Source organism: Colletes gigas, unplaced genomic scaffold, assembly GCF_013123115.1.
Source record: "Colletes gigas isolate AHSC1104 unplaced genomic scaffold, ASM1312311v1 Colletes_gigas_Sc00022, whole genome shotgun sequence".
Classification (NCBI taxonomy): domain Eukaryota; kingdom Metazoa; phylum Arthropoda; class Insecta; order Hymenoptera; family Colletidae; genus Colletes; species Colletes gigas.
The window spans coordinates 3,791,387-3,815,084 of NW_025106651.1; the positions used below are offsets into that span (position 1 = coordinate 3,791,387).

At 37.9% G+C, this 23,698-nt stretch overlaps 2 protein-coding genes across 2 annotated transcripts; one reads left to right on the forward strand and one right to left on the reverse strand.

The window, feature by feature from the left end:
• Positions 1 to 1,879: 1,879 nt before the first annotated feature.
• LOC122401168 (V-type proton ATPase subunit F) lies at positions 1,880 to 4,051 on the reverse strand. Its single transcript, XM_043403131.1, has 5 exons — positions 3,905 to 4,051; positions 3,760 to 3,841; positions 3,514 to 3,596; positions 2,232 to 2,354; positions 1,880 to 2,041 (listed from the first exon to the last, which is right to left on the reverse strand). Exons 1-5 carry the CDS (start codon positions 3,956 to 3,958, stop codon positions 2,012 to 2,014), a joined length of 372 nt encoding a protein of 123 aa, XP_043259066.1. The 5' UTR covers positions 3,959 to 4,051; the 3' UTR covers positions 1,880 to 2,011.
• A 14,762-nt stretch (positions 4,052 to 18,813) lies between these two features.
• LOC122401176 lies at positions 18,814 to 22,430 on the forward strand. Its single transcript, XM_043403139.1, has 7 exons — positions 18,814 to 18,919; positions 19,172 to 19,373; positions 19,479 to 19,697; positions 19,910 to 20,121; positions 20,194 to 20,528; positions 20,718 to 22,028; positions 22,137 to 22,430. Exons 2-7 carry the CDS (start codon positions 19,239 to 19,241, stop codon positions 22,331 to 22,333), a joined length of 2,409 nt encoding a protein of 802 aa, XP_043259074.1. The 5' UTR covers positions 18,814 to 18,919; positions 19,172 to 19,238; the 3' UTR covers positions 22,334 to 22,430.
• The last annotated feature ends 1,268 nt before the right edge of the window (positions 22,431 to 23,698 follow it).

Here is a 23,698-nt window from a genome sequence, read left to right on the forward strand (position 1 = left end):
GGAGATTTCTTAAAAATTAGTTTCTCTACGGTTAGAAATGTTGTTAAAATGTATGAGGAGTTTGCCACAACAGAAAACAGACCGCGATTAGGCCGACCGAAAGTTTTAACAGTGAGGGAGCGACGCGACATTGTTAAAGAAGTCAGAAGAAACCCATTTGTGAGTGCTCTCAGTTTATCTGTTTATGTCGCAACACAGTGGGGAAAGACAGTTAGTTCACAAACAATCCGAAAGGTTTTCCATTCGGCTCACATTTACGGTAGAACCGCGAGAAAGAAGCCGTTCATAAACGATGTCAATAAACAGACGGCTTGGATTTGCAGAAGTGCATATAAACAAGGATACTGAATTTTGGAAAAATATAATATTTTCTGATGAAAGTAAGTTCAACATATTCGGATCTGATGGGAAGAAATATGTGTGGAGGAGACCCAACAGTGAACTGGAGTCGCGAAATATTCAACCAATGGTTAAACACGGTGGCGGACATGTAATGGTTTGGGGTTGCATGTCATACAATGGGGTGGGAAATTTGGCTTTTATCGAAGGAAATATGAATGCTTTAAAGTATACCGACATATTGCGAGATAATTTATTACCAAGTGCTGCAAAATTCGGCATCGAAAGAACATTTGTATTCCAACAGGATAATGATCCGAAGCATACGGCAAGAAAAACGAGGTGTACAAAAACTCCTGTACAATGTGCCAAAACAATTTCAAACACTTCCTCAATCGCCAGATGTAAATCCTATTGAAAATTTATGGCACATTTTAGATTTAAAAATTCGTAAAAGAAAAATTTCAAATAAGAATGATTTAAAAAAGGCGTATTAGAAGAATGGGCAAATATTCCACCTACAACTACCCGAAAACTTGTGGAATCGATGCCAACTCGATTGGAAGGTATTATTAAAGCGAAAGGAATGCATACAAAATATTAAAAATCTATTTAGTTTGTATTAATGTTAAAGACTAAGCATTTACTTTTTGTTTTCTACGCGTGCCAATACTTTTTGGACTATGCAATTTTCGTTATTTCTTTATAATTTCCGTTGTTATTAATATTGAGTAATATGCTTTAGTATGGAAGTAGTGTATGTTAAAAGACATAAAATGATATACATGATGTTAATAAAATACTGTCACAAATAAAGATATTTACAAAAATTTGGATGTGCCAATACTTGTTTGATCCACTGTATGTATATTCTGAGTTATTTTGACTTGTCTTTGGTCTTAGTGGAGATTCAAAACTTTGAGAATTAAACAAGGCTACTGATAACAAAATTATATAATGAAGAATTAGTTCTTCGTTATTTGTACTATATTGTTAATGTTATATATTTAAAAGAATAATATATAATAATATTAATCATAATTTCTGTGATGCGAATAATATATATTACATTTGCGTAATGTTACATACATATTAGTAAAAAATAAATTTCTAATTATTGTAAATAAAATGTTTCGACTTCTGAATACGCAAGTATAAACAAATATACACGTGACTGTTAATATCATTTTTAATCCTAATTTTTGTTTAAAATTCTGATAAAATAATAATTTTTAACATAGGTTAAATACTTTTACTTCATTTATGTCATTTATTAATTTCCCACATACTTTATATTTTCAGCTATATTTTTAAATGCAATTGTTTGTATTGTTCTGTAACAAGAAGTTACTTCCTCTTATAATATTTATAATATATTTATATTTATTCACGCTATTAAATTTTGTATATGTAACAGTACCATACAGTATGTTTATTTAAAATTATTTTAAGCGATACCACCTGTTTATATAGGGCAAGATTTATACACACATTTTACAAGAAAGAAGTAAGCTATTGAAAAGTAAAATAAATAATGGAATGTTGTACATATTTCTATTCTTTACAAGTGTACTATATCAACATAGTAACATCAAATACAAAGATTAATAGGTGCCATACAAATCATATATATTTATAATTTTCATATGGCTCAACATTTTATGTACATGGATTAGTGCATATCTTCTGGATTAAACATTCCCTGTAAAGTAAAATTAGAAAGACTATTTAATTGAACTATTGAAAAAGTTTTGATTGCAAACAATTTAACATTCCAAAATACTTTTGTTACTATTAACTACCAACTGCTTCGTATAAAAGTAATATTTCCAATGGGCTTTTAATGTGATATAGAAATATTAATTACTTATGAATAGATAATGTAACATTACCTTGGCGCGTCTTAAAATGGAATCTTTAGTGGCATCGTACGGGTGATCTTTACTGGGAATTTCTAAGACTGATGGTATAGGTTGTGTATGACTATCAATTACATGACGAATCATTTCCGCCACCTTAAACAAGAACACAGATTGTGATCTTAGATAGGTATTAATTTTTAATTGAACTATGTGATCATAAATAACAAAACAGACTAAGGAAAAATATCATAATTATACAGAGTGTTTGGCTACCACTGGGAAAAATTTTAATGGGAGATTCTAGAGGCCAAAATAAAACAAAAATCAAGAATATCAATTTCTTGGCTGAGGCTTCATTAAAAAGTTACTAAAAAATTTCAAATCATTCTGAAAAAATTATTTTTAGTTGCTGGGCTCAATTACAATCATTTCTGATGAATACACATACCTCTGAAATTCTACCTACTTTCGAGAAAAAAATTCGAGTAAGTACTGAAATTTTTAGACGAAATTAAAAAATTTTAAATCATACTAAAAAAATTATATTTAGTTACAGGGGTAAATTACAAGCATTTCTGGTGAATACACATACCCCAAAATCCTACGCACTTTCGAGAAAAAAATTCTTTACCGAAAATCTAATGTGAGTTCTTTAATGAAAATCTAACAAACAACGCGTATTTTAGTAGAGAATATGTAGAAATTCTAACAATATTGAAAAAGTTGTTCCTTGACACCGTAAAGTGAGAAAAACCCCCTAAAACTGGTCCAATTTTCAAACGACCATAACTCCTACAATAGTAAAGGTATCTCATTGAAATTTTTTTCTGAAGCAGAGCCCATGGGTGCCTACAAAATAGTATTAGACAACTTTTCTGTAGAGTGTCAAACAAATTTATTAAGAATAAAAAACAAATTTTTTAAGAAAAATCGACAAGGGATGGGTAGGTGCCTAAATTTTTTGGCAGAAAACAAAATTTCAAATCGTTCTGGAAAAATCATTTTCGATTGCGGGGATGAATTATAATAATTTTTGATGATTAGACCTACCCCCGAATTCCTACCCACTTTCTAGAAAAAAATTCAGTACGGGTGGAACTTTTAATGTTAATAACTTTTTAACGAAGCCTTCATCAACTAATTAGTAATCTTAATTTTCATTTTATTTTGGCCTCTAGAATCTCCTATTAAAATTTTTCTCAGGGGTGACAGAACACCCTGTATATTCCAATTTTTATGGAACAGATGAAAAAGAATCCTCAATTGTACATTTCTTAAACTTAACTGCTTGTAACATAGAGATAATACTTACATTTTGGTTGATAAGGATAATATCGATATCATCTCGTTTAATGAATCGTTTAAATGTATCTTCTATGTCACTTACTGCTATATCTAGAAATAATACATAATATGAATTCATCCCATTAATCATTAGAAACTCATTTAAATTCATTGAAGATTGTAGCACACGTCAGTTTTACATTAAGGGATGGCACACAAAGACATTGGGATTAAATAAATTTTTATATAAAACAAAATACGTGACATTTCGTACTTTTATCTACGACCAAGAAATTGGGTTGACGATGCTTATTAATCTCGCCAACTCCGCCCAAGAGGAATCCAACACAAGTATCCTAAAATGAAACTCATAAATAACTGTTAAATGTAAGATTAAATTTGCTATATAGTTTATTTACCTCATCTCCGATCACAGCAAGGAGTTTACCTTTTCCTGCAGAATGAAGAGCCATTACAATGAAAAGAATAAGGATAATTGAAAAGATTTAGCAAAACACTTTTATTGAATGCAACGACGATACTTCACGGTACATCAGCTGACAAGTCACACCTACACATATAGCTACTAAGTTACTTCACATCACGTGCCAAACTTGTCCAAATGAGAAAAGTAGGGGAACGGATGATGATCAAGTTTAGAATCAACAAATCCTGAAATGGCTTACATCTTGAATCGCCTATGTACTGCTAAATACGTCGTTTAATAATATTCATTGAGAACCGATGTTACGAAAAAATATTTTACATAAATAGTAGATAGTCATAGTCAATTTTAAAACATGCAATCTATATTACAATCCTTATTACATATATTAAAAAAACCTTTTATTTATTGAGCTACATTTCTACGTAAATGGTTATTTTTAGCTACTTTGTCAACTAGTTATACAGTAATAAAAAATTTATATTATCGAGTCAAAATTCATAATAAAAAGGTGCACTAAGAATAGTGCTACCCAGAGATGCCAGAAAAGCACCGCCGGGTGCACACGCACACATGCCAGATACGCGTACGTGAGCTCGTGGAGTTTCGGAAAGACGATAAAGGCAAACTGACGCATGCCCTCTTTCTCGATTCTCCGAAGCTGCCCGAAGTAATTTCGGATCGCCTCGTGGGAGTCGAGAGAGAAAGGCTCACATTTGCCTTCTCGCTCTAAACAACTGAAATCCGACCTCCCGTCAACGGCATACGATTTGGATTCTCGAGCCGAGATTCTCGACTGACCAGGCATTTTTACTTTCCGACCTATGTAGGCGCACATAAGCAAAGTACCCATAATGAAAAAAAAATTTTGTAAAATTTATTTTACGGAAATACACGTTTTAAGACCTCCTGATCATATTTTAATTATTGAAAAAAAAGAAATTTTTTTTTATTCCCATGTATGAGCACACATATGTATATTATTAATACTGTCGGGGTACGTTTTAACAAAATACTAAAATATTTTATTGATACAATCGACTGCCGAAGCGAGGAGAAAACAGGAAGAAGAAGAACGAGCCCGCTCGCTCGCGGATTATTTATACACCTCGCGCACACGCTCTCTCTTTCTTTCCTTCTCTCACGCGCGCGCACGCATTTCTTTTCTAATTGCGCGAATATTCAAATCGTTGCTACAATTCGGCCATCCTGCTCGTTCGACGTCCTCGTCGACAGTCTTCTCCTCTCGCTTCGTTACATCAGACGCATACATGATCAACACTTTTTTCGAGTAAGGTATTACATTTCATCTACATGTTCTACGACTATCTGTTTTTCGGGTGCTCTTCTCGAACGTGTCTGCGCGCGATTCGCGTATTCTCCCGCTCGCGCTATGAATTTTAGTCGGTCTACCGCCACCACTCCCTGATAATTTCTGGCGCTCTGTTTTTCGCCCTCAATGTCTCGCACAACATAGCGGTCGTTTCCGAGTACCCTTTCGATTTCGTACGGTCCTCGATATTTGGGTGACAATTTGCGACTTTCACCTGATGCTGGCGTTTCGCTTCTTATAAGGACTAGATCGTTTACTTGGTATTCCCTCGCTTTGGCCCGTTTTTTGTTAAATTGTCTGCTAAGCGCGTTTTCGTTTTTCTTTAATAATTCGCTAACATCTTCGCTCGTCTCTGTTACTCCAAATTGCGCGTTAATCTCCCGAATCTCTTGGGTGAGCTCGCTTTCGTGCCATCCCGGGGCTTTATTGGTAAAAACAATTTCATACGGTGTTTTTCGCGTAACTTTATGCCTACTGCTATTGATGCCCCATTGCACATCGTACAATTTTTTATCCCAGTCTTCGCCATTGATTTCGTGCGTCATCGCAGTTAGGCTATTTAGTATAACGCTGTTCGTCCGCTCGACTTGCCCGTTCGCACGCGGTGTGCCTGTAGCTACCTTTATGTGTTGGATCCCGTGATCCTGGCAAAATTTTTCAAACTCCCTCGCGGTAAACGCTGTCCCTCGATCACTGACGATACGTTTGGGCCTACCGTAGTGTGACATAAAATCTCGGATGAACGCCAAGGTAGATCTCGTCCCTACATCTTTTGTTGCCCTTAACACTACATACTTGCTGTATCCGCATATAATCACAGCTACATATTTATTGTCACATTCCGTCGTCGGTAACGGCCCTAAATGGTCGATATGGATAGTTTGAAACGGAGCACTACCTTTGTCTAACGGGTGCAAAAATCCGGGCTTTTTCCCTGTGGGGACCTTAGAATATAAACATGTTACGCATCGATTCACGTATTTGGTAACAAAATCACGCATCTTCGGGAAATAATATTCTTCCTTGGCCTTTTCTAAAGTCTTATCGATGCCTAAATGTGCCACTGAATGGTGCGCTTCGGATATTATTTCATAACGTAGGTCGCTCGGTACATATAATCGCCATCGGCCTTTGGTAATTTTATAAACGCGCGCATTGTACATTGTGAATTTTTCGTGAGCTTGCGCTTCCCCTGCTTCTAATCTATCGCGCAGACTTAATATTTCCGGATCTGCTCTCTGCATCGCCGCTACCCAATCTGTGCCAATTTTTATTCCTAGAACGGGAAGTCCCGTGACTTCCATATCTTCGCTCTCTTCGACCGGATTCCTACTTAGCGTGTCTGCTAGTTCATTCCGTTTCGCGGTGTGATATTCGATCTCATAATCAAACTCGGACAATTTTACAAACCATCTTCCCACTCGCGGGTTTAAATCCCTTTTGGTACCTAGCATTTTAAGGCTATTGCAATCTGTTTTTATTACAAAGTGGATTCCTATCAGATATACGCGAAATCTTTCCAGCGCACAAACGATGGCTAAGGCTTCTAGTTCAAACGAATGGTATTTTGCCTCTTCAGGCGTTGTTTTACGACTGTAATAGCACACGGGTTGCCAAATTTTTCCATTTTGTCTTTGTAAAAGTACTGCACCTAGTCCTAAAGCACACGCGTCTGTATGAACTTCTGTATCTGCGGTATGGTTATATATGACAAGCAAGGGTTTTGACATTAACAAATTTTTAATCGTTTCGAACGCGTTATTTTGCTTTGCATCCCAATGAAATTTCGTTTCCTTTCTTAATAAGTCGGTTAAAGGTTTTACTATAAGCGCAAAGTTTTTGACAAATCGTCGGAAGTAGCTTGCTAACCCCACGAAACTTCTCACGTCGCGGATCGTCTTTGGCATTGGGAATGATTTAACACTCTGCACCTTTCGTTCGCTTGGTCGTATACCTAAAACTGATACTTCAAACCCCAAATATTCTACTCTTAATTTAAGGAAATGACATTTTTTTAGGTTTATGGTTAATCCCGCGTCTCTAAAAACTTCGAAAATTTGTACTAGACGATTCAAGCCCTCCTCTACAGTCATACTCGGTATAATGACGTCATCTAAGTAAGCCATAGCTATATCATAACGCAGAGAACCTAGGATAGTATTTATCAACCGCTGAAATACCGCGGGCGCGTTACATAGGCCGAAGGGCATCCTTTTAAATTGGTAATGTCCGTCTGGTGTTATAAAAGCTGTTTTTTCTCGCGACCCTGGTTCTACCGGCACTTGATAATAACCGCTAAAAAGATCTATACTCGTATAATATTTTTGCCCGTGTAGTCTATCCAACTGATCATCCACGCGCGGCAATGGATACTTATCTTTAACGGTCGCCTTATTAATTGCACGATAATCAACGCACATCCGCATTTCGCCGTTCTTTTTTCGTACTAATAAAACCGGACTGGCAAAGGGGGAATTACTATTTTCTATGACATCCGCCGTCTGTAAATCATTAATCATGTCTTTCAATTGTTGTCTTTCGTGATAGGACATACGATGCGGTCTATAAACTACAGGTTTGTCCGTCGCAAGTTCTATTCGCATTGTCGCCCTATCTGTTCTACCTAGCTGTTTCATCGTATTCGCAACAAGGTCACGGTTCTTATTGAGCACACGCAGTAGATCGTCCTTCTCTTCTCCCTCTAAGTCTGTGTCAACTCGATCCTCGGTAATCGGCTCGTCGTTGATCTCTCGCTCAAGAGCTCGCTCCTCGCAGACTTCCCCACGGGTGATGATGTCGCCTGGCTGGATCGTTACTCGCTGACCGGTCACATTTAGGACAGGTAGAACGGTCTGTCCTTTCTCGTCCGTGGCGACGACGCATCTAGGTATTATGGGGCCTACCTCCCGTAGGCCACCCTCGATACACATCTGCTCGTTTGGTACATGACCTGCTACAACAATATGACCCAGATAATTATTTGGAATTACATACTGTTTGTCGGCTCGGAATGTGGTTTTTTCATTGAACTGTGTTACGTCATCCCCTGGTTTGTCAAAAGTGGTCATCACTCTCAACTCGCCGCTGCGGCTCACGATGACAACCTCGGGATGCTCGGTGTAAGGATGTCCTACCAACAGTGGCACGGCTTGACTTCCTTTTGGCACCACGTGAATTTCAGTTCGTACCGCAACACCTTCGATGCTGATGGTTGCCGTTAATACGCCCACCGGTTGGACTCTGCCTTCACCGTACCCTATAAAACTGTTTAAAAATGTCTCATGGTAAGTTAAACCAAGTTCGTTAGCCACGTCTTGCCGCAATGTCACCACACTACTCCCCAAATCGAGATAACACTTGACCAGATGGCCGTTCAGCAAAGCGTCCTTGAAATATTTTTGATGCGTGTCGATAGTAACGTGCAGAACTTGGACAGTCTCGCCTCGTGCTGCCGTGGTTGTCGTCGCTGCTGTGGATCGTGTTGACATTCTTTGTTGATCTCGAGAGATACTCGCCTGGCATGACCGTGACATGTGCCCGCTCTGGCCACATTTGAAACACGTTGGCAACGGTCTCGGCCTCGGACAGGCACGCGCTGTATGCCCTGTTTGTTTACAGGCGAAACAAGTTAACTGCGTGCTGGAATGTGGCGATCTGTTTACATGTCGTCTTTCAAGGACCGTTGGTATCTCCTTGAAACTCAAATTTGACTGCCGTAAATCGGCCAGGAGTTCGCTCGGTCGGCTATAACGACTTAACGGGCCCAAAAAATCCCTAATTCGCGGGCTGTTCAAACCGTCGACGATCCATTCGATCGCCTCACGATCGCCCATTCCAGCTCGAGTACATTTAGCAAGCTTCTCATAAAAATATTCGATCATATCTTGGTTAGGCCTCTTCTTATAATTTTGAGCTTCCATTCTTACACTCACCATACTCTGGTCCGACGGGAAGTTTCCTCGCAAGAGCTCCTTCCATTGTGGCCACGAGCGTTGAATGCTTGGCAGGCTATCTCTCCATTTCCGGGCTACACCTGTTAATTGGGCAAGGGCATGATGTCGAATCGCTATTTCATCCCATTTATAAAGGTCGCCGTATTCCTCGATCTTTTCCATCCATTCCTCGATGGTGAGATCGTTTTTCACCGGATCGAACGTCGGCAGTACACTCGTCACATCGCGAAAATGCCTCTCCTCTTCGTCTCGTCCCTCGTTGGCCATCATTTCGAGAAAATGGTATACGTATACGCTCACTCAGCCGTATATGTCCTTTTTCCTTCAAAATTCCGCACAACACAGTATTTCGCGCTCCAACGCCTGTCTGTGCTCCAACTTAGACACCGAAAACTTGTCCACTGCACTTCGCGCTCCGAATTCCCGAACGTTCCAATAATGACTGCCCGATAAAATTTCGCCACGTGCTCGCGAATAATTCAAACTACGTGATTTAGTCAATTCGATTTAAATCAGTTCACGACTCTCACTCGCAATTTCGATTTACGTGGACCAATCCCACTTCTGATAATTGTCGGGGTACGTTTTAACAAAATACTAAAATATTTTATTGATACAATCGACTGCCGAAGCGAGGAGAAAACAGGAAGAAGAAGAACGAGCCCGCTCGCTCGCGGATTATTTATACACCTCGCGCACACGCTCTCTCTTTCTTTCCTTCTCTCACGCGCGCGCACGCATTTCTTTTCTAATTGCGCGAATATTCAAATCGTTGCTACAATACGATTTTTGAAAATCAAAATACTTTAAGATTGAAAATTAATAAATTAAAATGAGATTCCACTCTTTACCAGTATTGTGCACGCTGTGGTATTTTTCAATAAGAAGAGTTCTTACTTTTATAACATAAACAAAACAGTAGAATTAATAATTGCAGAAATTAATTAATAATGATTTTCCTCGATTGTTTTGGGATAACCGTATCAATTTGTTATGACGAACTAAATAGAACTAACTAGAAACAAAGGAAAAGTGATCCCGTTTGCCAGTTCAATACAAAGTATGGGTTGTATTTTAAATTTTAAAAGGACATAGTTGAATATTTTTAAAGGTACAAAACATAGCGTTTCATTGTAGAACAGTAACATAAGTTAGCAGGTAATGTCATAAAACTGTTTTTCCCAGCTACAGTGAAAACTCGATAAATGTCCTCAAGAGCTGTTCCATAAATGATACATTTTTATCCCCACCACTAGGGGGATCCCCCTTGAACCAGTGAGGCGAAGTGTAACCGGAGACGTAGCGGCTTTCTTTAAAAATCTTTATTGCCTTCGTCATCTTAGTTTAAATGTCCCTGTCAGTGTGACCACACTACTGTACAAGAAGAATGTTTTTTATTTTTTACTTTTTTTTAATAAAAATTTTACTATCATGTGGGGAAGATTTTTCTAATTAAAATGAGACTAAACACGATATAAATCGGCCAATATTTGTTACCATAATATTGAATTAAATATTGTGTACTCGTATCTTCGCAAGGTCAGTGGATTGGTACATTTATTGTAAGAAATCAGGATAAATGAGTGTGGGCGTTTTCAAAATAAAACTTGGTTCTTTATTTGCTCCGTGCAATGCGATGGTCGCTACAAGAATGAATGACTTTCTTCTAGCCTGAGGCGGGTGCCTTCGTCAGTGTGACCGTTTGTTTTTTTTACGACACCCCTGCTCTCAAGGAAAAGTTCCTAGAGTCGTGCGTTGACGAAACGCATGTGGCCCGTCTTAGCCACTCGCTTCCTCCGATTTCCTAACATTCGGCCAGACTGACTCAGGTCTGTCCTCAGACTTTACATTAACTTTCGTCGTTGAAGAAACTTTAAATTGTCGGCGTAACGCAATACCGTTGTACCGCTTACGACCGACTATGGACACCGTCGTATCCCTTATCGGTTCGGAGCGCACTTTGCACTCTTTACCCAACACCACCCTACCTGAGGCACACGTCGTGCCCGTCTGGTTCGATGTTAACGTTACGAAAGGTACCGTTGTACCTTGGATTCTTAAGACACCGCGTGTCGTGACGCACGTTGCGTCCTTTGCCGTAAGTCGAAGAAACCCCTCTGGTTTCCCGTCCCTGACAAATGATGGTCATTGTCCCCGCGTCAGAGCCGTTGCTCCGATCCGGTGGTGGTCGGACTTTACCTGGTCGTCGGGTAATTGTTCCTTCTCCACCTCGTTCCCTCGCGTTCGAGGCCGTGCAAGCCTTATGGCTTGGTCTTTTCTTTTCCTTTCTGTAACATAATTCAATAAATGTGAGATATCGTTCAATTTCGTAGTTGGGATTCCATTCTACTCAACGATACTTCAACAAAAAGGATACAACAAGCTTTTGCGGGTCATCACACGTTGTGATCGTCCCCCTGGATCGTAATCCATGGCTTGATTTTGTCGGCTGCAACGACTGTTCGTAGTCGCTTCACCCCTTCTCGTAGGTCTTCGACCTCATAACTATCGTTAGGTAATACGGTACGAATTCGGAATGGTCCTCTATACTTCGGCAGTAGTAGCTTCCTACTGCTTCCGGTTGATGGGTCACTGGTAACCTGTACCAACACCAGCTCGTCCACGGTATACCTGCGAGCCTCCTTTCTCGTCCGGTCATACCGCTCCTTTTGTGCCTTTTGCTCTTCGGATATGTGTTCACTAATATCCCTTCTTAAGGCGGTCAAATCTAGCCGGTCCATCTCTTCTTGTACGGCGCTCAATATTACGCCTTCCGCTACCGTTCTTGTATCACAACCGATCAATGCCTTCATCGGTGTGGTATCAATACTTTTGTTGTGCATAGTGTTTATGGCACTCTGCACCTTCTTGACCAGTGTGTCCCAGTCCTGGGGGTCTTGGCCTGCCGCACTTGTTGCGAGAGCGTCAACAATCGTCTTGTTATATCGCTCGCATTGTCCGTTTGCTCTTGGCGTTGCCACTGCATTTAATATGTGCTTGATGCCGTATGCCTTGCACAAGGTGGCGAATCTGCGCGATGTGAAACTCGTTCCGCGATCGCTAATTATTCTCGTCGGCACACCGAATAAATACATGAGGTTCAGTAAAACCTTTTCGGTGTGACGCGTCTTCGTATCTTTTACTGGCTCCACGATGGTGAATTTCGTAAAGGCATCTACCATTACCAGTAAGTATTTGTTGCCCCTTCGGCTCGTCTCGAATGGTCCCACATGATCAATATGCAACGTGTGAAACGGAATCGGTGTTTTTTCTATCGGGTTCAACTTACATTGTTTCTTACCCGCAGTGTGCTTATAATACGCACAGCTCAAACACGCCTTCACGTATTTGTCAACGAAGCGCCGCATACCTGCGAACCAGTAATTCCGTTGAATCCGTTCTAGGGTCTTTCCCGCACTCAGGTGTCCAGCGTCATCATGGCACAGTCTGCATACCTGTAGCCTCGCGTTCTTCGGGACAACCCAAGCTATTTTATCGTCTGGCAGGCGACGGTATAGCTTATCCTTTTTCAACACGTATTCCGTGAAATAGTGTTTCGTTTCCGCCGATTTGTCCTTGTCGGCGAGGACCGTCCTAATGCATGCCAATTGTTCATCTTGAATTTGTGCAGCCGTAATCCAATCGGCCTCCGTGATGTCGACGTACGCAATCTCGAGGGTGGTCGGCTGAGGATTTCGACTGAGTGCGTCCACGTGTGCCATTCTTGACCCCGGCCGATACAGAATTTCGAAAGTAAATTCCTGAACCTCTAGCCACCATCGACCTATGCGTGGCAATAAATCTCTCTTCGAGAAAGTCGTCCGTAGCGCGTTGCAGTCCGTTACGACCTTGAATTCTATCCCAAGAAGATAAACCCTGAAATGGCGTAACGCGAAAACAACTGCCATCGTTTCTAACTCGTACGAATGGTAGCAACGCTGATCCGCTGTCGTTTGTTTACTGAAATATGCAATTACTGCCATATTTCCGTCTTCCTGGCGTTGCAGAATCATCGCTCCAACACCTAATGAACTAGCGTCCGTGTGTAGTTCAGTTGGTCTCGTCGGATCAAAGATGCGTAGTACCAGTCGCGTAATTAATCTTTCCTTTACTTGTTGGAAAGCTTCTTCTTGAGCCTCTTTCCATTGCCACGGTACGTCTTTCCGTGTTAAACGCGTCAATGGCTCCACAAGCGTTGCGAAATTCTTGATGAATTTTCGGAAATAGCTGGCCAGTCCTAGAAACTGACGTACCTGCTTTATATTTCCGGGCTGTGGCATTTCTTTTACGGCGCCTATTTTCCGTTGACCTGGCCTCACTCCTTCTTTACTTATTTCCCGTCCCAAGTAGTCAATGGTTTCCTTGAAAAAAGAACATTTCTCTAACTTGAGCGTTAGGCCATGTGTTCGAAACGCTGCCAAAACTTCCCGAAGCTTGTCGATACCCTCTTCAATGGTCTTCGACGGAATTATCACGTCGTCCAGGTAAGGAAATGCCGTCGTTCCTTTCAAAGAGCCAAGGACTTTGTTGATCAATCGTTGGAAAACTGCTGGCGCGTTCGTTAACCCAAAGGGCATTCTTAAAAACTCGTAGTGGCCCTCCGGCGTAATAAACGCTGTCTTTGCTATTGAATTTTCAGTGACTGGAACTTGATAATAGCCCGATCGATCTGGTCGTCGATAAGTGGTAAAGGGTACCTGTCCTTTATAGTTATTGCGTTTAATCTACGGTAGTCCACGCACATTCTCGTCTCCTCCGTTTTCTTTTTCACTAACGTAATCGGGCTTGCGTACGGTGATTCCGATTCCCTGATTATCCCGTTATCTAGCAGTTCTGTAATTATTTCGCGAACGATTTTCTTTTCCGGTTCTGCGAGACGGTACGGATGATACGCAATCGGCTCGTCCGTGAGACATTTGATCTCTATCGACGTCGTATTCGTCTTCCCGAGATCCTTCATTGACGACGATACGCAATCGCGGAATTCTTCGATTAACGCGACGCATAATTTTCGTCCTTTCCGTCCGATGTTACCCAAATTTAAATTAGGACTCGTCTCAATTACAAAAACATCCATCGCTGAAATTATGTGGGGTTTCTTGCAATTTCTTAAATCGTTGAATGTCAAATGCTTTCCTCGTTTCGACATTATGACATGATCTTGTTGAAGAAAGTCTCTTCCAAGTATTACCTCATGCGCGGTATACTCGTCGGGAATAACAAATGAATCTACATTCGCAACTACATTTTGGACCTTCACCGTAATTGGAGCAATTTGGTCAATTACTACCGATTGTCCGGCAAATCCTCTAAATACTGTCTCTTGCGTAGACTTTGATTTTATCAAGAACTTCTTGATTACGGACGAATGAACTACAGTACATGCACTTCCCGTATCCACCAAACTTTCTACTTTATGCCCATTGATACGAACATAAATTTGATAAATATTAGGGGTACGTTCGATATTTTGTACAATAGTTACCTCTTTCTGTGGACACTCCTCCTTTTTATGGCCCAACCGTTTGCAAAGGCTGCACTCCACCCTTGGCTTCCTGCAGTCCTTTGCCACGTAGTCCATTTTCCCGCAATTAAAGCAGGTAAATGCTTTCACTTTCACCGGAACGTTTTCCGATGTCTTCTGCAACGTTTGCTTGTTAAGTGTCCGCTCCTGCTTTGCTTTTCTATCTTCGTTGCCCGGCATATTGCCCATTGCGCGCATAGCCGCATACAGCTCTTCGGGATCAGCGTGCTTTGCTGATCGTATGGTGCGGGCTATCGTCTCGTCCGGTATCCCGTAAATCACCATATCAACGATTTTTTCGTCGTTTAGCGCAATGTCCAGGCGTCGAATTAGATTTGTCTTCTGGAAGCAGTAGTCTCCCAGCGACTGCCCCGGTTTTGCCTCATATAGATCGGCTTCACGTAGTAGTTTGGAGAAGGGCATGACTCTCCGAAACTGTGCCACCAAATGCACTTTAATTGCAGCCCAGGTGGTAACCACTTGCATACGCGTATCGTACCAAACGCGAGCGTGTCCTCGCAGCCTGCTTGCGATCAGTCGCATCACGCTCCGGTCGTCCCATTCGAAACGATGCGCCAAGTCGTCGACGTATCTCACCCAATTTTCGATTGACAAGTCTTCCTTTGAAGGATCGTAAATCGGTATCAGATTCTCGTCACCGGGACGCGCGTGTGTCGGCGACTTCCTGCTCGACGCAGTACTCCTGGTTACCAGGCTTTCCTCTGATCGGTCCTGGCGAGTTGCGTCGGGTACTCTTCGCGGATCCGTTGTTCGCGGGCTGCGCGACCTCGTTTCGTGCCTTCGCGAACTTCGCGATCGTCGACGGCTGCCTCGCGACGTTTTCCGTCCCGTGCTTCGCGACCGTGCACGTGATTCCCGCCGTCGGGACACGTATGACGGCGCGCGCGATTTTGACCGGCACAAAAACTCCGTCATCAGGCTCTTTAGCCTTTCGAGACACGTCTCCAGCGAATCCTTCACGGTGCCGTCGGCTCCGTCGCGCTCACGGCTGTGTGATGCACCATCCATTGTTATCGAAGTACTTACACTACACTTATACGTTAAACTTATTCACTAATTGCACAATTTAGTGTCTGCTCCACTTGTATTGTCTGTACACTGCACTACCCAATGTACACGAGTGTCGCAAATTATGCAATAAACACCGAAAATCTACGATAATCACGGTAGATCGCGATAAATCTACAGATCACGGCGAATCACGGTAAATCCCGCTTCTGATTTGTAAGAAATCAGGATAAATGAGTGTGGGCGTTTTCAAAATAAAACTTGGTTCTTTATTTGCTCCGTGCAATGCGATGGTCGCTACAAGAATGAATGACTTTCTTCTAGCCTGAGGCGGGTGCCTTCGTCAGTGTGACCGTTTGTTTTTTTTACGACACCCCTGCTCTCAAGGAACTTTTCCTTGAGAGGGGTCGTGCGTTGACGAAACGCATGTGGCCCGTCTTAGCCACTCGCTTCCTCCGATTTCCTAACATTATCGAACAGTGGTAGCTAACGAAACCCCCTATTTCATAAGTGTTGCAGTTTTTGATCACTTACGAAACGGTGGAACCGTTCCGTTTTAAAATAGCTACCTCCCGTTCGATAAATGTAGCCAGCACCTCGATGCGTCGTTCTTTGATATTTCCGAACATAGAAAAGGACAGCACAAGAAGGATAAATAAAGAGAGAAAGACTCGCAAGTACAATATTTAATTCAATATTATGCTACCAAATATTGACCGATTTATATCGTGTTTAGCCTCATTTTAATCAGAGAAATCTCCCCAACATGATAGTGAAATTTTTATTAACAAAAAGTAAAAAATAAAAAACTTTCTTTTGTGCAGTAGTGTGGTCACACTGACGCGGATATTTAAACTGGGGCGATAAATCCGAGTTTCAGTCAATCTTTCTTCTTTAGCTACTGACTCTTTCTACGTTCGAAGCGTCGGCAAACTACAATCAAATTCGAAAGACGATTCTCCTATTCCGTAAGTGTTGCTGACCGGACCCGGAGTAGCGACATTTATCGAGTTTTCACTGTATATCCCTTTTTACCTGAAGTATAAGGTAAAAAGTACGAGCTACAAGATACGACTATCCGAAAATCGTTCACATTTTATCAATGTTAATGAAGCGGCCTTTCCATCAGAGTTAAATACAAAATTTTGTTATTTCTGTGAAAACAGAACTTTCATTAGATGTAGGTGGTGCTTGAAATTGTTATGTTTTCACTGTTTTTACGAAAAGTACCATCCAGATTCATGTACTTCGTACATTGAAAATAACATATGTTAAATGTAATTGGTTAAATTCAACTTTAAAAAAAAAATATTCGTAGGTCAGACAAAAATATAATGTCACATTTAGTGTACGATTAAAATATGATTGAAAAAATAAAAAAAAAGGATTTGTTTTGGCAGGGTTTGAACCTGCAGAGCAGAAGAAGCTCGGAACTTGCAAGCAAATACCTTGTCATTCACGCTACGCTGGTTGTTGAATGTATTTCTATTTCTGAAGATAAGTATCTGTAATAACTTTAATAATATCTCAAAGTAAAACCTACCCCAAAATCGGGTACCATTCCAACTTTTCCTTGTTAGAACCGAGTTTTCAATTTGTCTTAGCGAAAATCGTAATCACATTTTGCACATTATTCTAAAACATTTGTGGTATTCGTTTTCAATGCGATTTAAGTAAGCATGTAATGTATAAGATTTCATTTAATTTTTTCTTTTCTAGAGAAGATAGAGAAAAAGTTTATATAATTTTTTTTATATGTAAGGCGTCGGGAAAAGGCAAGGCCCTCCCACCCCTACCGATGGGGGAAAAGGCTGACGACAAAGGCGAGGGTCTAGGCCCAGGACGGGCTCATTTGTTTTTCCGACGCTGGAAGAACGGGAATAAAGCATGTATACGAATACCCTGCGTATTTCTTAATTCCTAATTCCATTCTACGCGTCTGTCTAACATATATAAAATTTAATTCGTCCTAAGATTTATATGAAACATTTAAAAGATTTTTTATACATTATGCCTATACATATATCGGAACAACTATGAAACAAGAGGTATAATCGTTATTATCCATGGACTAATTATAGTCAAAGTCTAACCGGACTTTGAAATGAGAACATAAAACTTAAATGTAAAGTTTCATTTAAATTCATTCAGCTATTTATATTCAATCGTATTAATAATATACATATGTGTGCTCATACATGGGAATAAAAAAAAATTTCTTTTTTTTCAATAATTAAAATATGATCAGGAGGTCTTAAAACGTGTATTTCCGTAAAATAAATTTTACAAAATTTTTTTTCATTATGGGTACTTTGCTTATGTGCGCCTACATAGGTCGGAAAGTAAAAATGCCTGGGCAGTCGAGAATCTCGGCTCGAGAATCCAAATCGTATGCCGTTGACGGGAGGTCGGATTTCAGTTGTTTAGAGCGAGAAGGCAAATGTGAGCCTTTCTCTCTCGACTCCCACGAGGCGATCCGAAATTACTTCGGGCGGCTTCGGAGAATCGAGAAAGAGGGCATGCGTCAGTTTGCCTTTGTCGACTTTCCGAAACTCCACGAGCTCACGTACGCGTATCTGGCATGTGTGCGTGTGCACCCGGCGGTGCTTTTCTGGCATCTCTGGGAATGAACGTGATTGAATCAATTCAAAAGTAGCAGTTCACACCATCTCTATTGAAGGATTGTAGCTCTATCGAGAACAAGAAGGAAAGACTTACATTCGTTTTCCTTCTCGAATCCCCGAAGCTATTCGAAACATAAAAGCTTACGTACACGTGGCTATGCATTAGTATGTGTAAGTGGAGGGGCAGATTTTTTGCGCATCGGTCTGCCGTTTGGTAACACTGCGTGCAATGTTTAAAGTCTAGGGTTATGTTTCTACATGTGTATAGAACATAAGTCCTACGTATATCTAATATTAATTATGTATGGCGTAAATTGGAAGACTGAAGCTTGTGTTAAATCCGATAGTTTCATGCACTGTTCTATATTTTGATATGTAAAACACAGAATGCAGTGATCGTTAAAGAAATCTCATAGAGCTCGATATACATATGTCTATACATATGTATATATATGTATTTTACGATTGCCATTATTAATTACTTTATTTGGGTTATGATGTTATGAAACTTAAAAGTTGTTAAAAGGTTGTGTATATTTCTTCCCAAATACAGTTATAAGTATGAGTATTCGTAATTCGTATTGATTTCCATTAAATATAAAGAGTATGCGTTTAATTAGCTTTTAATGTTAGTAAAATTTTTAACTTGCAAATCATAACTTACGATTAACCTAACCCTAGCGATATTTTAGCACTGCAGTTTTGTATATTAAGTGACCTCGATAATGTTTAATCATTAACTTATTTTCGAATATATTTTTTTAATTCTGTCTTTTAGAGCCTTCGTTTTATTAATATATTTGAGAAAGTGTGATATTGGTGAATAGAAAATACAGTACAAAAATATGTCATTTATGAATGATATTGATAGTTACAAAAAAATGATTTCCAAAGAAATTATACAAACACCATGTACAATTGAAGAGAGTTCAACAGAATTCATGGATATACCTAAATATGAACACATAGAAGAAACATTGGTAACATAATGAATATTTTAATATACAGATTTAAAAAATTGAAAGCAATATTCTTTGTACAAATTATGTGTTTAAAATATTATTAATAAGAAATAATTTATATAGGTTGTTGGCGAAGAAATAATTGTAGCAGAAAACATGGACATAAATCAACAAATTTCTGAAGAAGCGATTTGTGAACCGAAAGAAACCTCTGAATATTTTGAAGAAAGCATAGATGCAACAATGCCTGTTGAATATATAGAAGATTCTGTATCACTATCTAGAAATAATGTAACTAAAGAAAAATGGCTTCAAAATCATACTGATAAACATAATCTATTGGTAAATATAAAAATATAATTTAATTTCATCATTTAAAATTTCATAAAAGAACTTATAATGTATAAAAATTGTTTGTTGCACTGAGACAGTACAATAATATATTAGACAGAGCTGATATATTACATTTTACTGCTGTTATCAAATATAGAAAATATACCATCTTATGTGACATTACATATAATATAATTTTATATGTCTGTGTAATTTGATAGTTATCGGAGCCAGAGGAAAGTGAATCTGAGATTGGTTTCAATAAAGTAGTAAGTGACGATCAATATGGAGATGAAGAAACTATAGCTACTTTTGTAACTGCCGCTGGTCAACAATTAGCATTGTACGCAGTTGAAGATTCAGATGAAATATTTGCTGTAGCAATGTACGATGAATTTGGTGAACCCCCAACAAATTTTCAGTTTCTTATGAAGTATGTACATCACAAGTTTTCTTTATGCGTATAATTAATAGATACTCAATAATGAAATTGTTGTATTTACAGAGCAGATGTTGAAAGATTAATAGGCGAAGGTGCTGTTAGAACTGTGAAGAAACCAACACAAATAAAAAAGCAGCTACTGACTACACAACCACCAATATTTTTTCCTAAAAGCGAACCACTGAGCGATATACAAATGCATAATGAAAGTGGAATTTTGTCAACCGAAACTCAAAGAATACTAAAAAAAGAAAATGAATGGGATGAAAATGCAACTTTAATAGAAGATCCGGATTTGAATTTAGATATAAAACAAGTTCCTGACATTCTATATGCAGCTGATAATAAACAGACAGATGTAACATACTTAATGATGGACGATTGTTCTGTAAACATTGGTATGTATTTAGAAAAAAACAGTAACATTATACATTCTATATTATAGTAAATATATTTTTTTACGAAATTTTATTTTGCATATAATTGCAGAAAAATTAATAAAAGATATTTGTTTACCTTAATACTAGTAAATTTATGTTTATGTAATATAACATGAGTAACTAGTAAAAACATTTTTAATTTAACAGATAATTCCGAAGATTGTCAAGAAGACGATGAAAGCGATAATGAGATTATAGAACAATCAACAGTACAGTATATTCTATTTGAGGGTGATCAATCCGATTCTGAACTAACATTTGATGAAATTCAGGCGACTCTTCAAAATTTAAAAATGGCCGAATCGAAATCGATGAAAAAACAACTAAATAAAAAAGTTACCAGAGACCACAATAATTTTACAAATATCAAAGAAACCGAGTATGAAAATTCATTGCATCAAAATTCTAATTGCAATTTGTCTAATCATATTTCCAACACTTTAATGGAGAGAAAGTTAAATTTCATAAACAGCCAGCAAGAATTATTAGAAACGCTAGAAGACTCGACTATGGACGTAATATCGAATACTACAAACTTAGATCTATCGAATGGTTCTGTTGAATGTGCATCCCCCGAAACAACGCAAATACAATGTAAAACTAAAAGATCTCGGAAGCAGCAGTTAATTTTCGTTAATCGTGACGATTCGGAAATAATCATACAACCAGCATCTCTTTTAAGCGAGGAAGATAATAATGTTAGGAAAAGGGGCAAACGAAAAAGGAGAGTTGTAGGCCATTCTGGGTACCGCCAGAGACACAACGAATCAAAGAGATTGAAACGGATCAAACACAAAGAAGTTGAAATTATTGAAATTGATATAGACGAGGAAGAAAGTATGCTGCAATCGAAAAGAGATGTTGTCGAGATAACTATAGATGATAATAAAGATAAATATTCTAGTGATAAAGAGAATGAAATTATCATGGTAGGAGATTCTGATGATGAATCACAACAGACAAATTCAAAAACAATGTTACTGCAATGTCAACACTGTTCAAGGAATTTCAGGCAACAAAGAGCTTTAGAAACTCATTTACGAGTCTGTTCAAAATCACCGTCGAATACGATTCAGTTTAACGAACAAAAAGTAAAACATGGAAATAGAACAAATGAAGATCCAATTAAGAAACAGTATGCTTGTAAAATATGTCAGAAGAAATTCGATGTAGTAGTCGCGTTAGCTCGTCATGTACGTTCGGAACATTCTCAACGGAAGAAGCGTAGATTTAGTAATTCGTCGATTGAACGACCATCTATAGAAATTGAAAAGAAGAAGGAGTCTGTAGAGCTAAAAAAGCAGCTGACTATGATTAAAAAAATTAAAAGAAAAAGAAATCAACAACTAAATTGTACCTGGGATGTAAAAAAACTAAGTTGTTCTGATTGTGGTAGATGGTTTCCAAGTGCTGCCTTATTAAGAGCACATTGTCTGCAGCATGGAACGAAAAAATCTGGTAAATTATTTAAATAACTGTCCTTTTCCATAATTATCCGGCGAACCTGTATAATTTATTATAATAATTATATATTTCATTACAATACATTACATATTGTTTTTACAGAAAAAATACGTAGATGTCATGTCTGTCAGAAATTAATAAAATCTAGACTACTCTTTGGACAACACTTAAAAAAGCATGGAAATATACACAAGAATACGAAGTGTATAGCAAACATTCAGAAGAAATTACATACTACAAGATCAGTGACAAGTAAAATTACAACATTGAGAAAACGAGGTCGACCACGAAAACTTTGATCACCTTAAATATTGAGAAATGGTACTTTTTTAAATTGGTGATTTGTGACAAAAATTGTTACTGTATTATTTCCTCTAATGTGAAATATGTATAATATTCGTACTTCCAATAAACATTGGAAATATTTATATGTTTGTTAAAAAAGAAATATCTTTTATTTTAAAACATATTTGATGCTTAGTTAAATGTATATACTATTTAGGTATATTATATATTGTTTAATTTTAAAATGTCATGTACACTCATAGTTTAATTATTATCAAAGGCTGACTTCTCTCAATTACTTTTGTTTGATCATGTAATATTTGCAAAATAAAAGTGCAGAAATTTAATTGGTAAAATTTTTGAACACATATAGAGGCTTATAGTGTTACATCAACAAAGCGTTTATAGTAAATTAGGTAAGTTAGCCTGTATTTATAAGTTTAAATAATGTACATTGATTCTACTCTCATACATTAATAATATAATGAATTACTGTAAATAAAACAATCGTATTAAAAATACATGTACATTTACTATCAGATACAAATTTTTTCATGTACACAAACACTTTTCTAGTCACTTAATTTCTAGGAACGAAATAAATGTAACGTCGAAAAGAGTTGCAAATATTCGCTTCTTGATTTAATAAACTAATAAATTTTTACATTATAGAAATAAGTGTTAAAAATTAGTTTAACATCCTTTTACTTGAATTAAGAAATTTTAATATTTTATCTAATTTCTATTAAAAATAAATAACGAATAAATACCACACGAAGTAAAAACATTTAAATATTTTTTTGAATAAATTACGATTTTGAACAAAAATAAAAATAATTTTAAATTGAACATACACAAATGTAATAACAGTTTAAACTTTGGAAAATCGTGTATAATAAAAGGAACATTTTTTAATATAAATCTACATCAAATTATTTTGAATTATTTTATTTAAATTGAATGAAATTAAACATTTTTAATTTTGAATAATACGTTAAGTTATGGTAATTTTTATGTCTATCAATTACCTTTCAAATGATGTCTAAATATGGGTTATTTGTTAATAATATTATTGGATATTACAGTGATAATGCATATGCCATGATGGGAAAAAATAATTCTTTTATAACGCGTCTTCTTGCAGAAATTGAAGGTGTAATTTTAGAATGTATATGCCACTTCTTTCGTTTGGTGATGTATCTGAAGTTCCCCCAGAAAATTAAAATCACTGATGCATTTAATTTTTCCTTATTTTTTCTTTACTTAATGACATTTAATCATTAAGGAAAGTTAATAAGCAGAAGATTAATTCTTTTAGAAATAGGTGGATAACATTAGGAAATTGTATATTACAGATCTAAAGTCTGATCTGTCCTTTA